Source organism: Dendrobates tinctorius, unplaced genomic scaffold (genome assembly GCF_039654945.1).
Source record: "Dendrobates tinctorius isolate UK_male_01 unplaced genomic scaffold, ASM3965494v1 ptg000018l, whole genome shotgun sequence".
Taxonomy (NCBI): domain Eukaryota; kingdom Metazoa; phylum Chordata; class Amphibia; order Anura; family Dendrobatidae; genus Dendrobates; species Dendrobates tinctorius.
In genome coordinates this window covers 18,665,128-18,686,662 of record NW_027361686.1, presented here as the reverse complement: position 1 = coordinate 18,686,662, position 21,535 = coordinate 18,665,128, and the positions used below count along the sequence as shown (strand labels likewise).

Below are 21,535 nucleotides of genomic sequence, written 5' to 3'. Positions count from 1 at the left end.
GTGGCTGGAGGGGGTGCAGGTGGAGGAACTACAGTGGTGGGAGGTGGAGGTTGGGAGGTAACCTGCTGTAGAGCACCGTGGCACGAATGCATTACATGCATCTGCTGGGTAGGAGATAGTGTTGCCATGCGCTCCACAACAGACCTGAAAAAGGTGTGGTTTGGCGAAGATCTTGCTTCTGAATGCATGGTTTGCAGAAGTGTCTTCACCTCCAGAATGCTGGAGTTGATCTGCTGAAAGCCTGCGGAGATTTGCTCTGACAAGACTTTTAGACAGTTTTGGAAAGATGCATTCAGATGCAAGAACTCTTGCGCATAACTCTTTTCCTGACCCCTCTGCCGCTGCCGCCCAGTACCCGCAGGTGTACTAGAGGTGGCAGGGGCAGAAGGGTGGGGTAAAGGGAAAGCGATCTCCTCACCAGCAGCTTCATGTAATGTAGGTGGCCACGATGCTCCTGTGCTGGTGGATGGGACAGATGGGTCGAATGTGTGGGAAGGTGCAGATGTACCGGGGCGGTCGAAGTGTCCCTCGGTGCCGGTCTCCTCAGGGATCGCCTCAGAAGGGTCCAATCGTGCAGGCTCCCGAGTGCTGCTCACCGTGCTGTGGAATAAAGAGAAAAAAAACAATTAAAATACTGACATGGTATGGCCCTGGCTGAAAAAAAAAAGTTACATCTAACATTTTTTTCACATGTGGTGTGTAATATTTACCTTCTGGTGAGCATTGTTTCCCGGAGGAACGACAGGGCTTGTGCGTACTTGTACTTTCTCCTGCGTCCTCCAGATCCACTCGGGGCCCGCATCTCTTTATTGAACTCCTTCTTGAAACGATCCCTCACAGACCGCCACCGATTCACAATTCTGTTCCCTGAAACGAGAAAGGAGTGGTTAGTATACAACATCAGTGTTTCACAAACTCCAGTCCTCATGGTCCCCAGGGGTCATGTTTTCAGGATTTCCATAGTAAATAGAAATCCTGAACACATGATCCGTGGGGACCACGAGGACTGGAGTTCGGGAAACACTGGTTTACATCAAGCAACCGGTACTGTATATACTTACGCTCTTTAATCTGGGCCCGAACATCGAGGTCCTCCCAGCGGCCCACAAGGAGCGAACAGATTTCCTCCCAGAGTCGTCGGGTAACGATCAGGTCAGCGTGGCGGCAGTCAGCCATATTCCAGAGCGGCTCCCTTTCTCTGACGAGATCGTTGAGGCGGTCCACATCAATCCCTCCATCCTCACCGTCAGAGTCGGGAGCACACTGTGAAGGCTGTTAAAGAAAAAGACAAAAATAACATAATTAGCCTCCACAAAAGAAATGAAATAAAAAGTGCAAAAAAACAAAGCAAAAATATTTATACTTACACGCTGGTGACCGCCGCGTTGCTGTCGCCGACGACCCTGGGAGGCACTGCGAGGACCTCTTGGCCGAGCACCAGATTGGGAAGACTAGAGAAGAAAACAAAAAATGTTATGTCTTTGGATGTAGGCATTTGTTTGCTGTGTGTGGTCTGCAGAACATTGTTTTCTATGTGTTGTGTGTAGTGTGATGTTGTGTTTCTGCGTTTGATGCAAAAAACTTACCAATTGTGAGCCCACTCCAGGTGTCTGTCCACCCCTTCCTTCTTCTTCTGGGAGCTCCTCTTCATCTTGTGATTCCTGTTTTGAAATAAAAGGCAATGAATAGACATATATTACAGAGATGATGGATTTTGGAAATAAAAACTTAGCGTCAAACGCTGACGATGCGAGGGAGGGCTCCCAGAAGAAGATGTGCTGTCCTGTTGATGGCCAGACTCCATGGCTGTGGGTATTGCTGCTGCTGTTGCTGCTGCCAGTGATGCCATTTCTGCTGCTGCTGCATCTCTTTGGCGGCTGTTGAATAAAGAGAAACAAAGGGCCAATGAATATCTTGATATTCCATGGCCCTAGTTTGGAGGAATGGGGGATTTGATAATTACCGTCTCTCATCTGCTGCTGGACTCCCCTCCTCAGCATGTTCCATTTGCTGCTCCATTTGGGGTGGTGCTGATGGTGCTGCTGCTGCAGATGTCTGCTGCCTTCTCCTGCTCCTGGTTCTTGGCTTGGGTGGCATGTTGGGTGTGGCTGAGGGTCCCATTGTCTTGCTTTTATATATCTCCTGTGGGCAGAGCTACTGAGCATGCTCCGGATCCGGCGCATTGCGGCGCTCATAGGCTTTCATTGTGTGAAAAAGCCGGACGCGCCGGATCCGGCGTGTCCGGCTTTTTCGCCGGAGACAAAAAACGTTACAGTAGCCGTTTTTTCCAGACGCCGGATCGCGACACATTGCCGGATCCGGCGAAAACCGGATGAAACGCATGGCCATCCGGCGCGATCCGGCGCAAATGCAAGTCAATGGGGGGGAAACCGGATCCGGCATTGCATTTCGCCGGATCCGGTTTCTGTCAAAAGCGCCGGATCGCGCCTGACGGCGAAAACCTGATGTGTGAAAGAGGCCTTAACTGTGAGTACATGAGGAATAATAACAGTATTACTGACCACTATATCAGTTGTACGACCTGGCAATAATTTTGTACAATTGTTTTTAGGAAAAACAATTGTCATTTGGATTGTGAATGCAGAATTAAAAACCTGAGAATGTCAAAGAAGCATCACATTAAATCAGCTGTATTTGAACATTTCACCATCACTCAAGATAGAAAACATTATGTCTGTCAGTGTATGACAAATGATCCAGACGAAAACAAATGCTGTGAAGCCAAGATGAGTGCATATTCAGGCAAAGATAAAAATGCTCCTACCAGAGCTTCTAATCTAAAGAGACATTTACAGCGCTTTCATCCAGAAGTACTAAAAGCAGTGGATGAGAAAGACTGCATCCAAACCAATGAACCAGTGCCCAGCTCTTCCAGACAAACAAAGGAGCAGAGAACTTTGCAGCCATCAGTTGCAAGATATTTTGTCAGTGACAAAGTTACTGTGACAATGACAGTAGATACATTTAAAAAACAGATCATAGAGCTTGTTGTAAAGGATAGTGTGCCTATTTCATTATTTTCACGACCAGCTTTTATGTGTCTGAATGGGGAAATGGCCCGCAAGCTTGGTGTTTCTCTGGAGAGAGAGAGTATTAGAAAATTAGTAATCGAAGAAGCTTTTAAACAAAAGGAAGAACTTAAAAAAACTCTCAAGGGACACTTTCTGTTTCTTAAAATGGATGCCTGCACACGTCACAGAGTGAACTATTTTGCCATCAATGTCCGATTTGTTTGTGACAAAAATGAAATAGTTACCAAGACATTGGCAGTAAAAGACACCAAAGCTCATCACACCAGTGAGTTTCTCCAGGTCTTGGTGGAAAAGGTTCTGCAAGACTATGAACTTAAAAAAGAGCAAGTTCTTTCTGTCGTAACTGACAATGCTTCAAATATGGTAAGTACTATTAAGCTAATGAATGAGAGTAATGATGGTGACCAGCAGCTAGAAGAACATTCTGGGTCCACAGACACAGAAATGTTTGAAATAGAGGAACACAGTATTGTAACTGAGGAGCAAACTGAAGTTGCTTCAGATGAACAGCAACATCATAGTTTAGATGATCTTGTTGAAACTGTGTCAATATGTTCTTTCATTCATCACATGCGCTGTGTTGTGCATACGCTACAGCTGGCTATAAGAGACAGTCTGCAAGAAGGACATGCTGCTGCACTGATTGGCAAGGTGAGAAAATTGGCTACTGATGCCAGAACCCCTAAAGTTGACTCAATTTTGAAGAGACGTGCTGGAAAAGGGGCAATTATTGATCAAGCCACACGATGGGGCAGTACTTAATGATTCAGCGCTTGGTTGAACTGAAAACCTTTCTTGTAGACATGGCTAACCCTCAACTGACGCTAAATGAAAGTCAGTGGAATCAGGTGACTGAGCTGGAAAAATTGCTAGAGCACCCATTTACAGTGACTAAAAAATTACAAGCAGAGGACTTAACTCCAGGTATTTTCTTAAAGGAGTGGAAGAACCTGATGTTTCGCCTGTCCCAAAGAGGAGGGTTAATTGCAAGTGGCATTGCTACATCAATGAAACGGAGAGAGGAGCTACTATTACAAAATAACATTCTTTTGGCAGCTGTTTATGTAGACCCAATGCATCGGATTCTTCTAGATGATCAACAGCTAAGTAAAGGAAAAGAAGCTCTTTGAAATAGCAGTAAGGATGAAAGGGTTGCAGAACAGTCAGGAGGAACAAGAAGAATTTGGTCGTCCTGCCACATCTTCACCCTCATCAACTGATGAAGAATTTAATTTCGAAAAATATTTGGATCACAAGGACCGTGCAAAGCGTTCCCGCATAGAAGAGTCATCCCCATCAAGGAACACAGCCAGTACATTTCAGCAGAATTTTTCATGTGCACTAAAAGAAATTGAGAAATTTGACCGTTCATCAAAAATAACAGTGCAACAAGCGATTCCTCTGTATCCTGACATTGTCAGAGATGTTGCCCGAGTGGTTACTGCTTTGCCACCAACACAAGTTAGTGTAGAGACTCTGCTCTCAAAATAATTAGATCAGATTTGAGGGCATCCATGAAGGAGGATCTGACAGAGGCAATACTTTTTCTGAGGACAAATTTATCGATTTCTTCTTATTAACTGCATAAAAGTGTTTATTGCATATTTACTTACAGTTTAGAAAAGTTTATAAAAGTTATTTGCTATATTCTAATTGTATTCTAATAAATGTAGTTTTTGCTCTAAGTTGTCTGATTACTTATATGATGGTGAGAAACTGAATAAGCACGATGTTTAATATTTTACAACAGTAAATTTGTTGTTATGAATTGGCCATTTATGAAGGAGCCGGAGTCGGAGCCGGATAAAATCCAGGAGTCGGAGTCGCAACTGTGGCTTACCGACTCCACAGCCCTGGTGGGAAACACCCGATATGAAGTCTGTAAAAATGCAATCAAAAACTCAGCAAACACTTTTAGACCTGTGTTTTAGCTGCGGATTTGACTGACTCAGTTGAAGTCAATGGGTGAAAAACACGGCAAAAACGCACAAAGAATTGACATGCTGTGGATTTAAAAGCAGCACAAATCCAGAAAGGAAAATTACTGATCATGTGCACAGCACTTCAGGATTCTCATTGACTTTGCTAGCATAAGGATTCCCTTGAGTTTTGGGGCTAATTGCATGTGGAAAAAACACCACAAAAACGCACAGTGTGCACGCAGCCTAAGCGCCCAATTCAACAAGGTTTTATTCCTGAATGTTTTTGTAAAAGGCTTTGAAAAGTATTTAAAATTTTGGCACAACTCAGCTGTGCTACAATGTGGTGACTTTCACGCCATTTTTTTTTTCCCCCAGCTCCAACAAAGTCATTAGAGCTGGGACAGGGGCACGGTGACTGCTGCTCATGAAATTCATGACGAGCGGCAACATTTGTAACTCTACAGTCATGGCCAAAAGTTTAGAGAATGACACAAATATTATATTTTCACATGATCTGCTGCCCTCTGGTTTTTATGTGTTTGTCAGATTTTTTTTATCACATACAGAAATATAATTGCAATCATATTATGAGTAACAAAAGGTTATATTGACAGAATGAGTTAATGCAGCAAGTCAATATTTGCAGTGTTGACCCTTCTTCTTCAGGACCTCAGCAATTCTCCCTGGCATGCTCTCAATCAACTTCTGGATCAAATCCTGACTGATAGCAGTCCATTCTTGCAAAATCAATGCTTTTATTTTGTCTGAATTTGAAGGTTTTTGTTTGTCCACCCGTCCTCTTGATTGACCACAAGTTCTCAATGGGATTAAGATCTGGGGAGTTTCCAGGCCATGGTCCCAAAATCTCTGTTTTGTTCCCTGAGCCATTTAGTTATCACCTTTGCTTTATGGCAAGGTGCTCCATCATGTTGAAAAAGTCATTGTTGATCGCCAAACTGCTCTTGGACGGTTGGGAGAAGTTGCTCTTGGAGGACATTCTGGTACCATTCTTTATTCATGGCTGTGTTTTTAGGTAAGACAGAGAGAGCCCATTCCCTTGGCTGAGAAGCCACCCCACACATGAATGGTTTCAGGATGCTTGACAGTTGGCATGAGACAAGACTGGTGGTAGCGCTCACCTGGTCTTCTCCGAATAAGCCGTTTTCCAGATGTCCCAAACAATCGAAAAGGGGATTCATCAGAGAAAATGACTTTACCCCAGTCCTCAGCAGTCCACTCCCTGTACCTCTTGCAGAATATCAGTCTGTCCATGATGTTTTTTCTGGAGAGAAGTGGCTTCTTTGCTGCCCTCCTTGAGACCAGGCCTTGCTCCAAGAGTCTCCGCCTCACAGTGCGTGCAAATGCACTCACACCTGCCTGCTGCCATTCCTGAGCAAGCTCTGCACTGCTGGTAGCCCGATCCCGCAGCTGAAACACTTTTAAGAGACGGTCCTGGCGCTTGCTGGTCTTTCTTGGGTGCCCTGGAGCCTTTTTGGCAACAAGGGAACCTCTCCTTGAAGTTCTTGATGATGCGATAGATTGTTGATTGAGGTGCAATCTTTCTAGCTGCAATACTCTTCCCTGTTAGGCCATTTTTGTGCAGTGCAATGATGACTGCACGTGTTTCTTTAGAGATAACCATGGTTAACAGAAGAGAAACGATGCCAAGCACCAGCCTCCTTTTAAAGTGTCCAGTGGTGTCATTCTTACTTAATCATAACAGATTGATCTCCAGCCCTGTCCTCATCAACACCCACACCTGTGTTAATGGAGCAATCACTAAAATGATGTTAGCTGGTCCTTTTAAGGCAGGGCTGCAATGATGTTGAAATGTGTTTTGGGGGATAAAGTTCATTTTCTAGGCAAATATTGACTTTGCAAGTAATTGCTGTTAAGCTGATCACTCTTTATAACATTCTGGAGTATATGCAAATTGCCATTAGAAAAAATGAAGCTGTAGACTTTGTAAAAATTAATATTTATGTCAGGGACATTCCATATCAAGTGAACCAAAAATGAATTTTTTTTTATATGATGTCTTTAGATTTTTTTTATTTTTTTGTTTTTATGAAGTACAACTTTAGTTAATTACAAATTAAAAGTTTTGAATTTTTTTCTTCATCAGTTAATTTTTTACAGACTTCTAAAGTTGTGAAAGAGCGAATTTTGGCCTGGTATGGCTTTACATTTTTTATCATATCTTGGGCTAGAATTAAGATACACAGGTGGGAGAGACATCATTTTTCTCAGAACGGTAAAGGCTTTCATTTGATATGTCACAAGACTGTTTCTTTATATTTTGTTTTTGAGAAATCAAATTCATAATTTTGATGCGCAATTGTGAAAAAAAGTATGTTTTAAAATGGTGAAAAAATGCATGTGCGTTACTTGTGTTCTTGTTTATATTTGTACAGGGATTCAACTTGGGACCTATCAAATTTGTATTTTTTTTTTCTTAAGCCTTGAATCATCTGATTTTATGTTTGTGAGTTTATTCCTTTTTTCTTTTCACATTACAACGTATTGAACTCAACATTTATATGTAACAATAAAGAAACACAAAAAACAAATCCCGAAGTGCCAGAATAAATCCATCTTAATCATCATAACACAACTTGCTCAGCATTTTCAACCTGAATACACTGAACAAACCAAAAGAAAAAAGGTGATCATATCCTCAAGTGTGATTTTCTAAGTGGTCTCATCCTAATTATATGTTAAAAACAAGATTAAAAGAACCAATATTTTTACCACCTTTTATACATGTAACAATTCATCACTAAACATGTCATTTATGAAGTGTTTAAGAAGAATAGTACAGTAGTTAAATCCTCGTTCTATAAAATATGAACTAATCAAACAATTAATAGTACATTTTTAAACTGGCCTTTTATCATCAATTTGACCCTTCTAGTGGGTGAAACGTAATCTGGTCCATAAGCGCTTACTAGCAATGGCCATTTCCTTTTGTGTCAGAGTATGTGCGGCCGGTCATGGTGTTGGGCTCCACCTCAGTTAATATCTGATTTTTGTTAACTTTTTAAATGTCTGGTTTTCTTGGGTACACAAAGGATGGTGCTGGGCCAGAAGGATGCAAAAAAGTCACTTCTACTTCTTCATTTTCACAATTTTTGGAGAGTACAGTAGCCAGCCACCAGTGCCAATCATATTCACAGGTCACATAACCAGTTATGTCATCCATTGCCAATCTTGTGCCGCCTTCTACCACTTCATGCACTTCACTGTCTTTGCTGAATGAAAAAATCTTTGTTTTTATTTCTGTTTCACTACATGGAATGACAGTGTGGTATTGCTGAGTCCCTTTGATGCGTTCTGCTTCCTGTAACCGATGCTTTAACAAACTCTCCTCCTCTTTGTAGTCCTTGTTTGTACAGTGCATGAACTGGATGTTAAGAATATTTTTCTCACTCCATTTGAAAAGTTGCATGGGTGTTAAGATTTGGTCTGAATATGGCCTTTGAAGGCTAGCCCGGTGTCAGGAACACCGCACTGCACTTGCTCACTGAGCCAGGGCGCATGTCCTGAGTACAAAGACTGTGCACAAAGATACCTGCGGAGCGAGCAGGAGTGGTGACAATGCATGCTCCAGGACCTGAATCACGTGACTGCTGGGGGCGTGGCCTAAGCTCCACAGAGCTAGGAGCTGCAGGGAAACTCCTAGAAGGGTAACTACAGGACAATGTTACCAAGGAGCATAGACAGAGACAGACACCAGATCAAGCCGGGTCAAAGCACAAGATAGCAGGACAGTACCAAAGGGCTTAGACAGAAAGAATAGTCAGGACGTAGCAATAGATCAGAAAACCAGAACAGGTATTAGACGGTACAATAGGGGTAAACTGTAACGGAGTAACGATAGCCAAGCCAGGAGGTCAGAACCAGAAAAGACCATGGTACCAAAAACGAGAGACGGAGTACAGAGTGAAGGAACAAGCCGGGTCATACACGGGAAGCAAACAAACAATGCAGAGTACACGCACACCAGGGGTCAGACACACCAGAATAGCAGTATAAATGACAGAGAATGCCAGTATGGAGTGAGCATAAATACCCCTCCCAGATCCAAAGAGAGGCCGGCACTGTTAACCCTGTCAGAACAGGACATTAACCATGTCCTAACCATGACAGTACCCCCCTCTTAATGGGGGGCCACCGGACCCACAGGTTTCTCAGGGTACCTGGCATGAAAAGCCCGCACCAGTCGATCAGCGTGCACCGAACTGGCCGGAACCCACGATCGATCCTCAACGGAATATCCCTTCCAATGGATAAGGTACTGAAGTCTCCGGCGCACCCACCGCGAATCAATGATGCGCCCTACCTCGTACTCCAGTTGACCCTCTACCAACACTGGTGGAGCCACGGATGAGGGATCTTCTCTAACTGTCCCCACAGGTTTTAATAGGGACCTGTGGAAGACGTTAGAGATTTTGAATGAGGTGGGCAACTGTAATCTGTGTGCCACTGGGTTGATCACCTCTACAATCGTGTATGGGCCAATAACTTTGGGGCCCAACCAGACTTTTTCCCCCACTGTCAATGCAGGAACCACCCCCCTCCTCCTGTCTGCAAAATGTTTGAACTTCTTCTGGGCTTTGGAGATGTTCCCCTGTACCTCCTTCCAGAGGGTTTTTAATTGTTGTACCATCCCCTCGGCACCAGGGCAATCCGAATCCATACGGGAAAATTCCCCAAACTGCGGAACAAACCCATAATTGACCAGAAAGGGAGGCTTTCCGGTAGACTGATTAACCCGACAGTTGAATGCAAATTCTGCCATGGGCAATACCTCACACCAGTCTTCTTGTCTGGAGGAGGCCAGGCATCTCAGAATCTGCTCCAATGACTGGTTGGTGCGTTCCGTTTGTCCGTTAGATTCCGGGTGATAGGCAGAGGAGAATGACAACGTGACCCCCAACTTCATACAAAACGCTCTCCAAAACCTGGCCACAAATTGCACACCCCTGTCCGACACCACGTTCACAGGCACTCCATGCAGTCGAACAATGTGCTGTATAAACAAACGAGCCAAGGTTTCAGCAGATGGTAACTCAGGTAATGGCACAAAGTGGGATTGCTTTGAAAATCTATCAACCACTACCCATACCACTGAGTTGCCCTTGGAAGGTGGAAGGTTAGTGATAAAGTCCATGGACAGGTGTGTCCATGGTTGATCCGGAATTGGCAAAGGCACCAATTCCCCTGCCGGCCGGACCTGAGAGCTTTTAGAGCGCGCGCACACCCCACAAGTATTCACAAACCTTTTTATATCAGTACCCATAGAGGGCCACCAAAAACCCCTAGCTACTGCCCCCCGGGTAGCTGCAATACCAGAGTGTGCACTTAACATAGTCATGAAATTCTTGAAGGAGTGTGGGACGGAATTGTTCGGGTACAAACAATTTACCTGGGGGTTTATTCCTGGGAGCTTGTGCTTGTGCTTCCAGAATCTCCCTCTGTAACTCAGAGGAGATTTCGGCTACAACCACTCCCGGTTGAAGAATGGAGGAAGGAGGTTCTGGAGGGGACACAGAATCAAAACTTCGGGATAAGGCATCTGCCTTTACATTTTTAGACCCTGGTCGGAACGTGATGGTAAATTGAAATCGAGAAAAAAAAAAAAGTGCCCACCGAGCCTGTCTGGGGGTCAATCTCTTAGCAGACTCGATATAGGCCAGGTTTTTATGATCAGTGACGACCGTAATGGGATGAGCGGCTCCCTCCAAAAAATGCCTCCATTCTTCAAAGGCCAATTTAACTGCTAACAGTTCCCTGTTACCGACATCATAGTTTCTCTCGGCCGACGAGAACTTCTTAGAGAAAAAGGCACAGGGTTTGAGGTTAGTCAGGGTAGAGGGGCCCTGTGACAATACTGCCCCCACCCCCACCTCCGAAGCGTCGACCTCGACGATAAAAGGTCTTGACGAATCGGGTTGTACCAACACAGGGGCTGTAGTAAAACACTTCTTTAATGCCAGGAAGGAATTTTTTGCGGCCACAGACCAAATTTTTACATCTGCCCCTTTAAGAGTGAGGTTCGTCAAGGGTTTTACCACCTGCGAGAACCCTTTAATGAACTTCCTATAATAATTAGCGAAGCCAAGAAATCGCTGCAACCCCTTCAGGTCATGAGGCTGCACCCAATCTGTAATGGCCTGAACCTTCCCTGGATCCATGCAAAATCCCTCCCCGGATACAATTACACCCAGAAAAGACAGTTCTTGCATAAAAAATGAGCACTTCTCCAGCTTAGCATACAAATGGTTCTCCCGGAGTCTCATAAGCACCGTACGCAGATGATGCAAGTGTGACTGACTGTCCTCAGAGTAAATCAAGATGTCATCCAGGTAAATGACTACATAACGTCCAATCAAGTCAGAAAAAACAACATTAATAAAGTTCTGAAAAACCGCAGGAGCATTAGTGAGGCCGAAGGGCATAACCAGGTTTTCAAACAGCCCCTCAGTTGTCAGGAACGCTGTTTTCCATTCGTCCCCCTCCCGGATCCTTATAAGGTTATAAGCCCCTCGTAGATCGAGCTTAGAAAACCATTTGGCCCCCGTGAGTTGATTGCATAGATCAGGAATCAATGGGAGAGGGTACATGTTCTTAACAGTAATTTTGTTCAGTTCTCGAAAGTCGAGGCACGGTCGCAACCCACCATCTTTTTTCTTTACAAAGAAAAACCCCGCTGCCACGGGTGAGACCGAGGGCCGAATATGCCCCTTGCGAAGGCTTTCTTTAATGTACTCTTTCATGGCTTGGCGCTCAGGCCCGGACAAATTAAACACACGAGCCTTGGGTAATTTGGCTCCAGGTACTAAATCGATAGCACAATCATATGGTCTATGTGGTGGGAGCGCCTCGGCCTCGCTTTCGGAAAACACATCTTTAAGGTCTCTCAGGTACTCCGGAATACCCTCCAGACCGACAGATGACACAGATACAGATTTTATCGGATTGACAAAAGGAACCGGGTTACAACACAGACAATTATCATTACATCCCCAACGGGTGATCTCCCCCTTCACCCAATCAATAAGAGGATTGTGGCGTTGCAACCAGGGCATTCCCAATACCAGTCCTGCAGGCAGATTATTCATAACGAAACAACTTAAATTTTCCACATGAGTGGAACCCGCTTTCATAGAAAAAACTTCAGACATAAAACAAATTCCATCCCGGGTAAGAGGGGATGAATCCACAGCCACAATTTTAACAGGGTCTTTTAACCTGACTGTCCCTATCTTATTAAGAGTCACAACTTGGGCATCAATCAGATTAATGGAGGAACCACAGTCAACAAAGGCGGTGGTCATAACAGGACCGCCAGCAATTTCCAATTCAACCTGGAGGACCATTTTTATACGTGAGAAAAAATGTACCTGGGAGTCTGGACAACCTCCTCGATTGTTGCCCAGACTCAGTCATTTCTCTGAAGGTTTCTCTGAAGAAGGGCAGGAGGGACAATTCCTTTTCCAATGTCCAGAGGCTCCACAGTAAAAACATAGTAGGTTGTCTCTGTGGTGCCTTCTCTCTTTCTCCTTAACCGAGACTGACCCAACGTTCATGGGCTCAGATATGTGTGAAGTGTCACACAATTTGGGGTACAAGGGAGACTCTTGTTGCATCATTCCTCTAGCACGGAGTCTCCGGTCCATACGACCGCCTGCATCATGGCGTCCTCCAGGGTATCAGGAGGCGGATGTAATGCCAGAGCGTCCTGCAGATGGTCAGAAAGGCCCCTGCGAAACAACCCCCTCAGGGCGGCGTCATTCCAGGATACTTCGGCGGTCCAACGTCTAAACTCTGAGCAGAACCATTCAGCAGAGTGCCTCCCCTGTGTCACACTCATCACCATATCCTCTGCCAGATGCACTCTATCAGGCTCGTCATAAATGTGCCCCAGAGCCTCAAAGAACAAGTTCACTGACATACGTTCAGGAGCAGAGGAAGACAGAGAGAAAGCCCATGCTTGCGGAGCCCCCCGAAGTAGGGAAATAATGACCCCCACCCTCTGGAACTCATCCCCGGAGGAGCGGGACCTTAGAGAAAAAAAAAGCTTGCATCCTTCTCTGAAAGACCTGAACTCCTTTTTATCCCCTGAGAAGGGATCGGGCAATTTGACTGGAGATTCGGGGGACGCTAATGACACATCCCTCCCCCCAGAACTAGAAGCCCCTGCATCGACAGCCCCCTGCACAGTAACCACCAACTGTTGCTGGGTATGGGCCATCGTGCGCTGTTCCACATTAAGTTTATGGAACATTTGGGTCAGGTGCTTGACCTGATCAGCCAAGGCTTGTATGGGATCCATGAGGATAACACACACACACCTTTTTTTTTTTTTTTTCCTTCAGAGGAAAAAAAAAAACTGAAACGGTCAGTTATAATGTCAGGAACACCACACTGCACTTGCTCACTGAGCCAGGACGCGTGTCCTGAGTACAAAGACTGCACAAAGATACCTGCGGAGCGAGCAGCAGTGGTGACAATGCATGCTCCAGGACCTGAATCACGTGACTGCTGGGGGCGTGGCCTAAGCTCCACAGAGCTAGGAGCTGCAGGGAAACTCCTAGAAGGGTAACTACAGGACAATGTTACCAAGGAGCAGAGACAGACACCAGATCAAGCCGGGTCAAAGCACGAGATAGCAGGACAGTACCAAAGGGCTTAGACAGAAAGAATAGTCAGGACGTAGCAGTAGATCAGAAAACCAGAACAGGTATTAGACGGTACAATAGGGGTAAACTGTAGCGGAGTAACGATAGCCAAGCCAGGAGGTCAGAACCAGAAAAGACAATGGTACCAAAAACGAGAGACGGAGTACAGAGTGAAGGAACAAGCCGGGTCATACACGGGAAGCAAACAAACAATGCAGAGTACACGCACACCAGGGGTCAGACACACCAGAATAGCAGTATAACTGACAGAGAATGCCAGTATGGAGTGAGCATAAATACCCCTCCCAGATCCAAAGAGAGGCCGGCAATGTTAACCCTGTCAGAACAGGACATTAACCATGTCCTAACCATGACACCCGGGCTGCAAGGCGTTTCACGGTGCCTCCTAAACCATCACATACACCTTTGCCATGAGCAGTGGCAAAAAAGTGCCATTCAGCTTCCACTCCAAAGTCTTTCTTGTGATGGCATACATTTATAAAGTTTTTCCTGTTTTTATACTGTGCAGAAGAGCCATCCGAGAAGTAGTAGACCTTGCTCAAACTTGGTAGTATGTCTGTTTTTATCACTGAAATCAATTTTTTTTGGAATAAATGAACAGCTATGGAATCGTGAAGTAAGCACTCAGATATCATAACTACACTTTTGTACTTTATTTCTCTGTTCTCATTGTAATAGATCGCAAAAGGGTGCACAGTTGTTTGTTCATTGTTCCAGTGAAATGACTGTGCTTCATCCTAAACAACAAAGGAATAGTTCTCTGAAAAGTCTAAGCTTATTACTGCCTCATTCTGTTTGATGCTTTCTTTGAGGTGATTGTAGTAGTCAGACTGTTGGCGAGCTATAAATGAGTGTTTCTTAAGGACTATCAGCTGGTCACAAAAACATTCTACAAAAAGTTCTGCACTTTTAAAAACCGTGTCTAAAGTACATCTGTCAACAGATATCCACTGTTTATAAGTTATATTATCTACCATAGCCTCTTCAAAATAACTTAATATTTTTTCTTTGAGAGCCAATACTGAAGGACATTTTTTGCAAATATTGAGATAACTCCAACTCTTTTCTGGACACCAATATTTGAGACAGACATACTTTGTAATCGCCAAGGTTGGACTCGCCAATCTGAATATCTTTCAGCTTACCCCCTTCAATCATGAGCTTAGTGTTCTGGTGTGTTGTACATACGCATACTGAGTGTGTACCACTACCACCAGCCAGGACAGAATTCTTCGGTCGCAGGTCAGCAAATTTTGAAAATCCTATTTTGGCCGAAGTGGAATTTTTTTCTTTAAAAAGTTCATAGGTTTCTTTCAAATTGGTAAGAACCAGCCTCTTCTGGACAGGAGTTTTCTTACCGTTCACTTTTATAGACACAATCTTTCTTGCCAGGCATAATTCGGCTCTCTTCATCACTATTGTAAAAATCTTTCACTTTACCCACCATAGCTTCATCTAATGTTTGGCCTGGTTTAGGATCAGGACAAGACATGAAACCTTTTTGTTCAACTAGAGATTTGGCTTTTCTAGCCATTCTATTGCGAACGTTAAATTCATTTTCTATTCTTTTGCATGTCCAACTCTTCGGTAGTGTAGTCAGTATCATGAATGAACTGTTCACTTCTGCTGTGGGTGGATTTAAATTTATCTTTAAGCTGCAGAATGATCTCTGAATCAGTGTCATTTTTTCCTTCACCTTCTACTGTTTCACCTGCCAGCTCAAGGGTCAATTTTTTTGTAACTTTTTCTAATTTTTTTTGGCAATAACCTGGATAATGGATTCTTTTTTTTGCAATGGGTGATTTTTCAATGTTAGAAAGTGATTGATTTATTCAAATACTCTATTGTTAAATCAGGATTGATAAAATCCTCTGTGTTGGAAGTTACAGGTTCTTCGAAATTTCCTGCCTGCTGAGCATTTTTCTCTTTTGCAAGTTGCTTTCTACAACTGTCACAAATTTTCATGCCTGCATTGATTGATGGATTTATATGAAACATCCAATCTTGTACCGGCCTAAGATTTTTTCTTGTTGTCTGTCCAGTTTTTTCAAAAGGATTGCAACAGCATATATTATAAAATGCTGTTCTTTGAGAAGTAGCAGCCATTGCTGTGTGAGAAAAATACAGTTAATATTATGTAAGGAAGATGGGTAATAAAAATAAAGATTTACAGTACACTTGAGATATAACTGTTACTATAAAGTGAGTATTAGGGCTAATGCACACACAGCTTTTTCTGTCTGCGGATAAACGCTGCGGTTTTGGCACATTTTTCTACCTTGTTTTCACTATATCTGCATTAGTCTTTTTAATTGCTAGTGAAAACAATGGCAGCTTTTTATATAAATAGTGATAAATGCATTTATTGCAGATCAAAAAATAGTGCAAGCAGTGATTTACTCACTCTGTGTTTCAAAAAACACTGCATGTGTTAACCCCATTGAAATCAATGAGGGGCATTTTTCTGAACGATGATCACTCAGAATAGCGCTGTGTGTGTATTGGCCCTTAATAAGAAAAGCATTAAACTATTAATATAAGTTTACTCAAACTTTAAACACACTCACCAATATTTTAGCACAAAGACTCCCTTGATGCCGTAGAGACTATTGTTTGTTCAAGAGTGAACATGTCAGGACATGAAAGCTCTGTCTTACTTCCTGACTCTGCAGTGGGCAGATACTCAACATGACTGACAGAGCTGCTGGCCTGTCATTTGCTCTGCATTCACTGTCTACCCCTGTTCATTCTCAGGTTGAGCCCTATCAAAGCTTTCTCTGTCCTCTCCTGCTTCTAAGCTGTAACATAATAAAAAATACAGTAATATCTAAAAATCATGGATTATTTGGTAAATATAGACCCCACACTTCTAGACCACAGGCTGAACAGATCTGAATTCCAGATTTTGGAATTGACACTGTATATAGTTTAATTTTTTAACATATGATCCCATCATGATCCCAACTTGAATTTTGGTACAGATGTGGCTAGGAGCATAGCAGGTACATGTGCAGTTTTTGATATTTCTAAATTAAACATTTTTTTCAGAAATGTGTTTTAAACTTTTGCGTTTGCATTCGCATGGTTAAAATATTAGCAAAGATACTCTTGTGACATATCTGGTCAAAGCCTGTACAGTTCTGGGTAGACTGGCGTTTATTTTGTTTGTCTATCTTTTTTCTAGCCTGAGTTATGAGGAGAAATGTTAAGGCAGGCAACACCAAAATTCGCACTTTTTCTGAACTTTGAATCAATAAAAAATTTTAAAAAATCTAGAATTTTTTTTTTTCCCTTCACATTTTGCATTCTCTGACACACTATTACCAAATAACAAAATCTCAAAAGAATTAAAAATATAGAGGTAAAAATCATTGGTTCACTTGACATGGAATGACCCGTCATTCTCTAAACTTTTGGCCATGACTGTAGTAGGGACTGGAGTACAAATTGTGGCGAGGCACACAGGTGCACACCTTTCCTTGCCAGATTCATTAAGAGGCATAATAATCTTTATTTTTATATAGCGCCAACATATTCCATAGCGCTTTACAGACATTATCATCGCTGTCCCCCCCGATGGGGCTCACAATCGTAATTTCCTATCAGTATTTCTTTGGAATGTAGGAGGAAACCCACGCAAACACGGGGAGAACATACAAACTCCTATCAGATGTCCTTTGTGGGATTTGAACCCAGGACTCCAGTGCTGCATGGCTGCAATGCTAACCACTGAGCCATTGTGCTGGCATGTGCCTCACACTACACCCCCCACCCTCTTATCAAGACTGGCTGAACATCTCCTGCCTTGATGGAGTGGGTTACAATCTTAACTTTTAAATAAGAGATTTTGTGCAGGAAAACCTCTCTAAATAAATTAACCCTATTTTTAAAATTTCCAGTTGATGTCTTACTGAAGGCTGTTGGGGATACACCAATAATGAAAAATAAGAAGTGGACTATAGAGAGAACTCGAACAGTACAAGGACTTATGGACTTCATCAAAAAGTACCTGAAGCTGGAAGCATCAGAACAGATGGTACTTTTTTTTTTTTTCTCTAGAATATTAGTTTTTTCCTTCAACATTTTGCTTATTCCTGTGAAGGGTTAATAAGCTTCTTGAATGTGGTTTTGAGGAGTGAAGTTTTTAGAATGGTGTCACTTTTGGGTATTTTCTATCATATAAGCCCCTCAAAGTCACTTCCAATGTGATGTGGTCCCTTAAAAAAAAAAAAAAGGAAAATTGAGAAATTGCTGATCTACTTTTAACTTCCTAACAAAAACCTGATTCTGATTATTTTTTCCATTCTGTGATGCATTGCTCCATTGCAGAAATTTTCACATTTGTTTCTTTGCATCGGGAGCACAATGTGTGAAATCTCTGCTTGTAGTATAGCTCGGCATTTCTTCAGAGTCCTCTGAGTGGCAATATCTGAGACTGACTGCTGGATCAGCTGCTGAGAGGGAGGCTTGAAATGAAACGCCAATGAGAGAGGATTCTGGAGAAACACCCAGTGGGACTGCAAGTAGAGATTTCACATAGTGCGCCGAAAAAGATTAAAATGTCAACATCTCCGCAATAATGAGTGATAAATCACAAAATAAAGAATTAAAATCTGAGGAGCCCTTGGGTCCTGGATCACTTTGGTAAATTCGATTATCCCTTATGAACGTACGCTGTATCACAACAGAGGATGCCCGGGTAAATTCAAAAAGATTTGGGAGAGGTGGAATTCCTCTCACCTTACTTTGCAGAGCGGAGGTGTCGCACAGTAAACAGCTCATTATATAGAAGTAGGCTGCGGTATAGTTTGTTTTTGTAGGCGTAGGCATGGTTTACAAGCTAGGCAGGCTTCATCATTGGAATAATAACACGAAGCTATTGTGATTTAATTGGTATTATGTTTTGCTTTATTTATATACAACTGATGCACACATTATGCTTTACATTTCAGGTTATCTGAACATATGTATGTTTTGCATCAAGCTTAACATCATATACTAAAACGTGTGTATTGTATAACTGCTTATGGTTTAATAAACGAATGTAAAAAAAAAAAATGAGGAGCCCAAGGACTTTTTACAAGGTATTTAAAGGTCTTTGCCAGTAGGATGAACCCTTCTATACTGTCTGCATGAGACTATCAAGCGAGTTAGTATACAAATTCGGCGCTGCCAGCAGAAGAGACGTATAGATCAGTCAATAAGGCGGGGTGTGCGAGGTAGAACTTGATGTGATGTCAGCTGTGGCTGCAACCGGAGTCACGTTATGCCAAGTAAGCAGTCAGCGATAGCGCCGCTGACAGGCACAGGTGGCAACGAGAGGCATTTACAAAATACTTTACATTGTTTAAATCAGTGGGGGCATTATGCAGTGTAGCGGACAACCTATTTAACACTGATCGTGTTGGAATTCTTTTGTTAGTTGGCTGTATGTTTACTGGATACCAAATTTTTTATATACTTGTCTTTTATGTATCCTTACAGTTTATCTATGTCAATCAATCATTTTCTCCATCACCTGACCAAGAAGTGGGCATATTATATGAGGTAAAAGAGCTGTATGATAGTCTGTCATCCATTTTTAAGTGTGCCTTTCTTGGCTTTGAGTTGAAAAAAATTCACCTAATTGCTAATGGTGTTCCTGTTTATTTCCATTCTCTAACTGCTTTTGCTCTTAACTTTTTTTCTTACTTTGCAAATCTTCATTTTGTTACGTCAATAGTAATTTTTCATTCAAAGCTACTTTCTCATTTGGTATAACCATTTGTTAAACACTTTTTTTTTTTTTTTTTCCCCTTAGTGTTTTGGCAGCGATGGAAAGCTTGTTTTACACTACTGTAAATCTCAAGCTTGGGGGTGAAGACTTTTCCTTTTTTATATTGGTTTCTCATTCTTGAAGATATTGATGAATATCTTGCCTTATTGTAGTCATGTGGGGCATAAACTACACTGAAAATTCATTTAATTTTTCATTCCATCCAAAGAAGTTCTTGGAGATTATGCCTGGAGTATGAACGAGAACGACAAGATGGATTAAGACATTTATCAGGCAATCTTTGACCAATTATTATTGTAAATAAATTATTTTTATTTTTGGTGAAGACAAATTTTTTTTTTTTTTTGCTTTTCTTACATCACTCTGCTGAAGTGATATTAAGAGTGAGGTTTTGTCATCTTTCAATTTATATTTTATCATTAAACTTGCATGTACAATAACACTTTTTTGTAAATGTTATAATGCTTTAGGAATCCGGCATCCCTAGCACTTCTCTGATGCTGAGGAACCCTAGAAAAGATGTCCCTTCTATTCCACCATCATGAACAGATTTTCTAGGTCAGTTCGATGTCCACCAAATATGTTTCACTTGTAGGACACTTTTGTTACAAGAAATAAACATGGAATACAACTAGAATCGTTGTCTGCATCTTTGTTTTTTTTTTTTTGTTGTTGCAGTGAATGTCTTGTATTACCGTATTTTTCGGACCATAAGACGCACTTTTTTCCCCCAAAATTTTGGGGCAAAGTGGGGGGTGCGTCTTATGGTCCGGTGCAGGCGTAGAGGCTCTCTGTGCTCCGGTGCAGGGGCAGCGGCTCCGCCGACATTTCCTCCAAGCCCGGAGGCCCCCCGCACATCCCTTGTTGGCCACCGCCATGTTGCGGTGGCCTTCGGGAACATGGACGCCGGGAAGATGGCCCGGGGACGGCGCATGCGCAGGTTCAGATCTCGTCCCGAGATCTCGGGGGACGACATCTCGTTGCCGAGATTTGAATCTCGTCCCCCGAGATCTCGGGACGAGATCTGAACCTGCACATGCGCCGTCCCCGGACCTTCGGCCATCTTCCCGGCGTCCATGTTCCCGGAGGCCACCGCAACATGGCGGTGGCCAGCAAGGGATGTGCGGGGGGCCTCCGGGATTGGAGGAAATGCCGGTGGAGCCGCCGCCCCTGCACCGGAGCACAGAGAGCCGCCACCCTCACCCCACAGAGCCCTGCTGCCCCAGCACAGCTACAGCTGGCCCAGCTGCCCCAGCACAGCCCTCCTGCCCCAGCACAGCCCAGCCCAGCTGCCCCAGTACAGCCCAGTTGCTCCAGCACAACCAACCTGCCCCAGCACAGAGCCGCCACCGCACGAGCCTGGACCATTGAATGACCCCTGTAACCACTCCTCCACCTGTGCCGGATCCCTTCCCAGGTAAGCTGAATTTGGACTGTAAGACGGACCCCCATTTGACACATTATTTTTTTCCCTATTTTCCTTCTGAAAATTGGGGTGCGTCTTATAGTCCGAAAAATACGGTACATTTTCTTTCTTTGAGCAGGAGGATGGTTTGTACAACCCCTGGCAAAAATTATGGAATCACCGGCCTTGGAGGATGTTCATTCAGTTGTTTAATTTTGTAGAAAAAAAGCAGATCACAGACATAGCACAAAACTCAAGTCATTTCAAATGGTCCATGACAAGGCTCCAACCCTCAAAGTTGATCTGGCAACCGCAATCAGAGAAAGTTGGAGCCAGATTGATGAAGAGTACTGACACTCATTAAGTCCATGCCTCAGAGACTGCAAGCTGTTATAAAAGCCAGAGGTGGTGCAACAAAATACTAGTGATGTGTTGGAGTGTTTTTTTTGTTTGTTTGTTTGTTTTTCATGATTCCTTAATTTTTTTCCCTCAGAATTGAGTGATTCCATAGTTTTTCCTCTATGCTTGGTTTAAAAAAGTAACCATTACTGACTACCACATTTTTTGTTCTTGATTTCTTTTAGGCTTTGTGCCCACGTAAGCATTTTGTAAGCATTTTTGAAGCGTTTTTCGGGGTCAAACCGCTTCAGAAACGCTAAAACAAGCATCCCATT

At 43.1% G+C, this 21,535-nt stretch overlaps 1 protein-coding gene across 1 annotated transcript in view; it reads left to right on the top strand.

Moving 5' to 3' along the window:
• The window catches only part of ATG12 (autophagy related 12), a 36,143-nt gene extending 16,050 nt beyond the window's left edge, over positions 1–20,093 (top strand). The window contains exons 2-4 of the mRNA XM_073566540.1: positions 17,580–17,716; positions 19,165–19,227; positions 19,481–20,093. Of these exons, the coding sequence (XP_073422641.1) occupies positions 17,580–17,716; positions 19,165–19,227; positions 19,481–19,540 (260 nt within the window). The 3' untranslated portion in view covers positions 19,541–20,093. The remainder of the gene's footprint in view (positions 1–17,579; positions 17,717–19,164; positions 19,228–19,480) is intronic.
• The last annotated feature ends 1,442 nt before the right edge of the window (positions 20,094–21,535 follow it).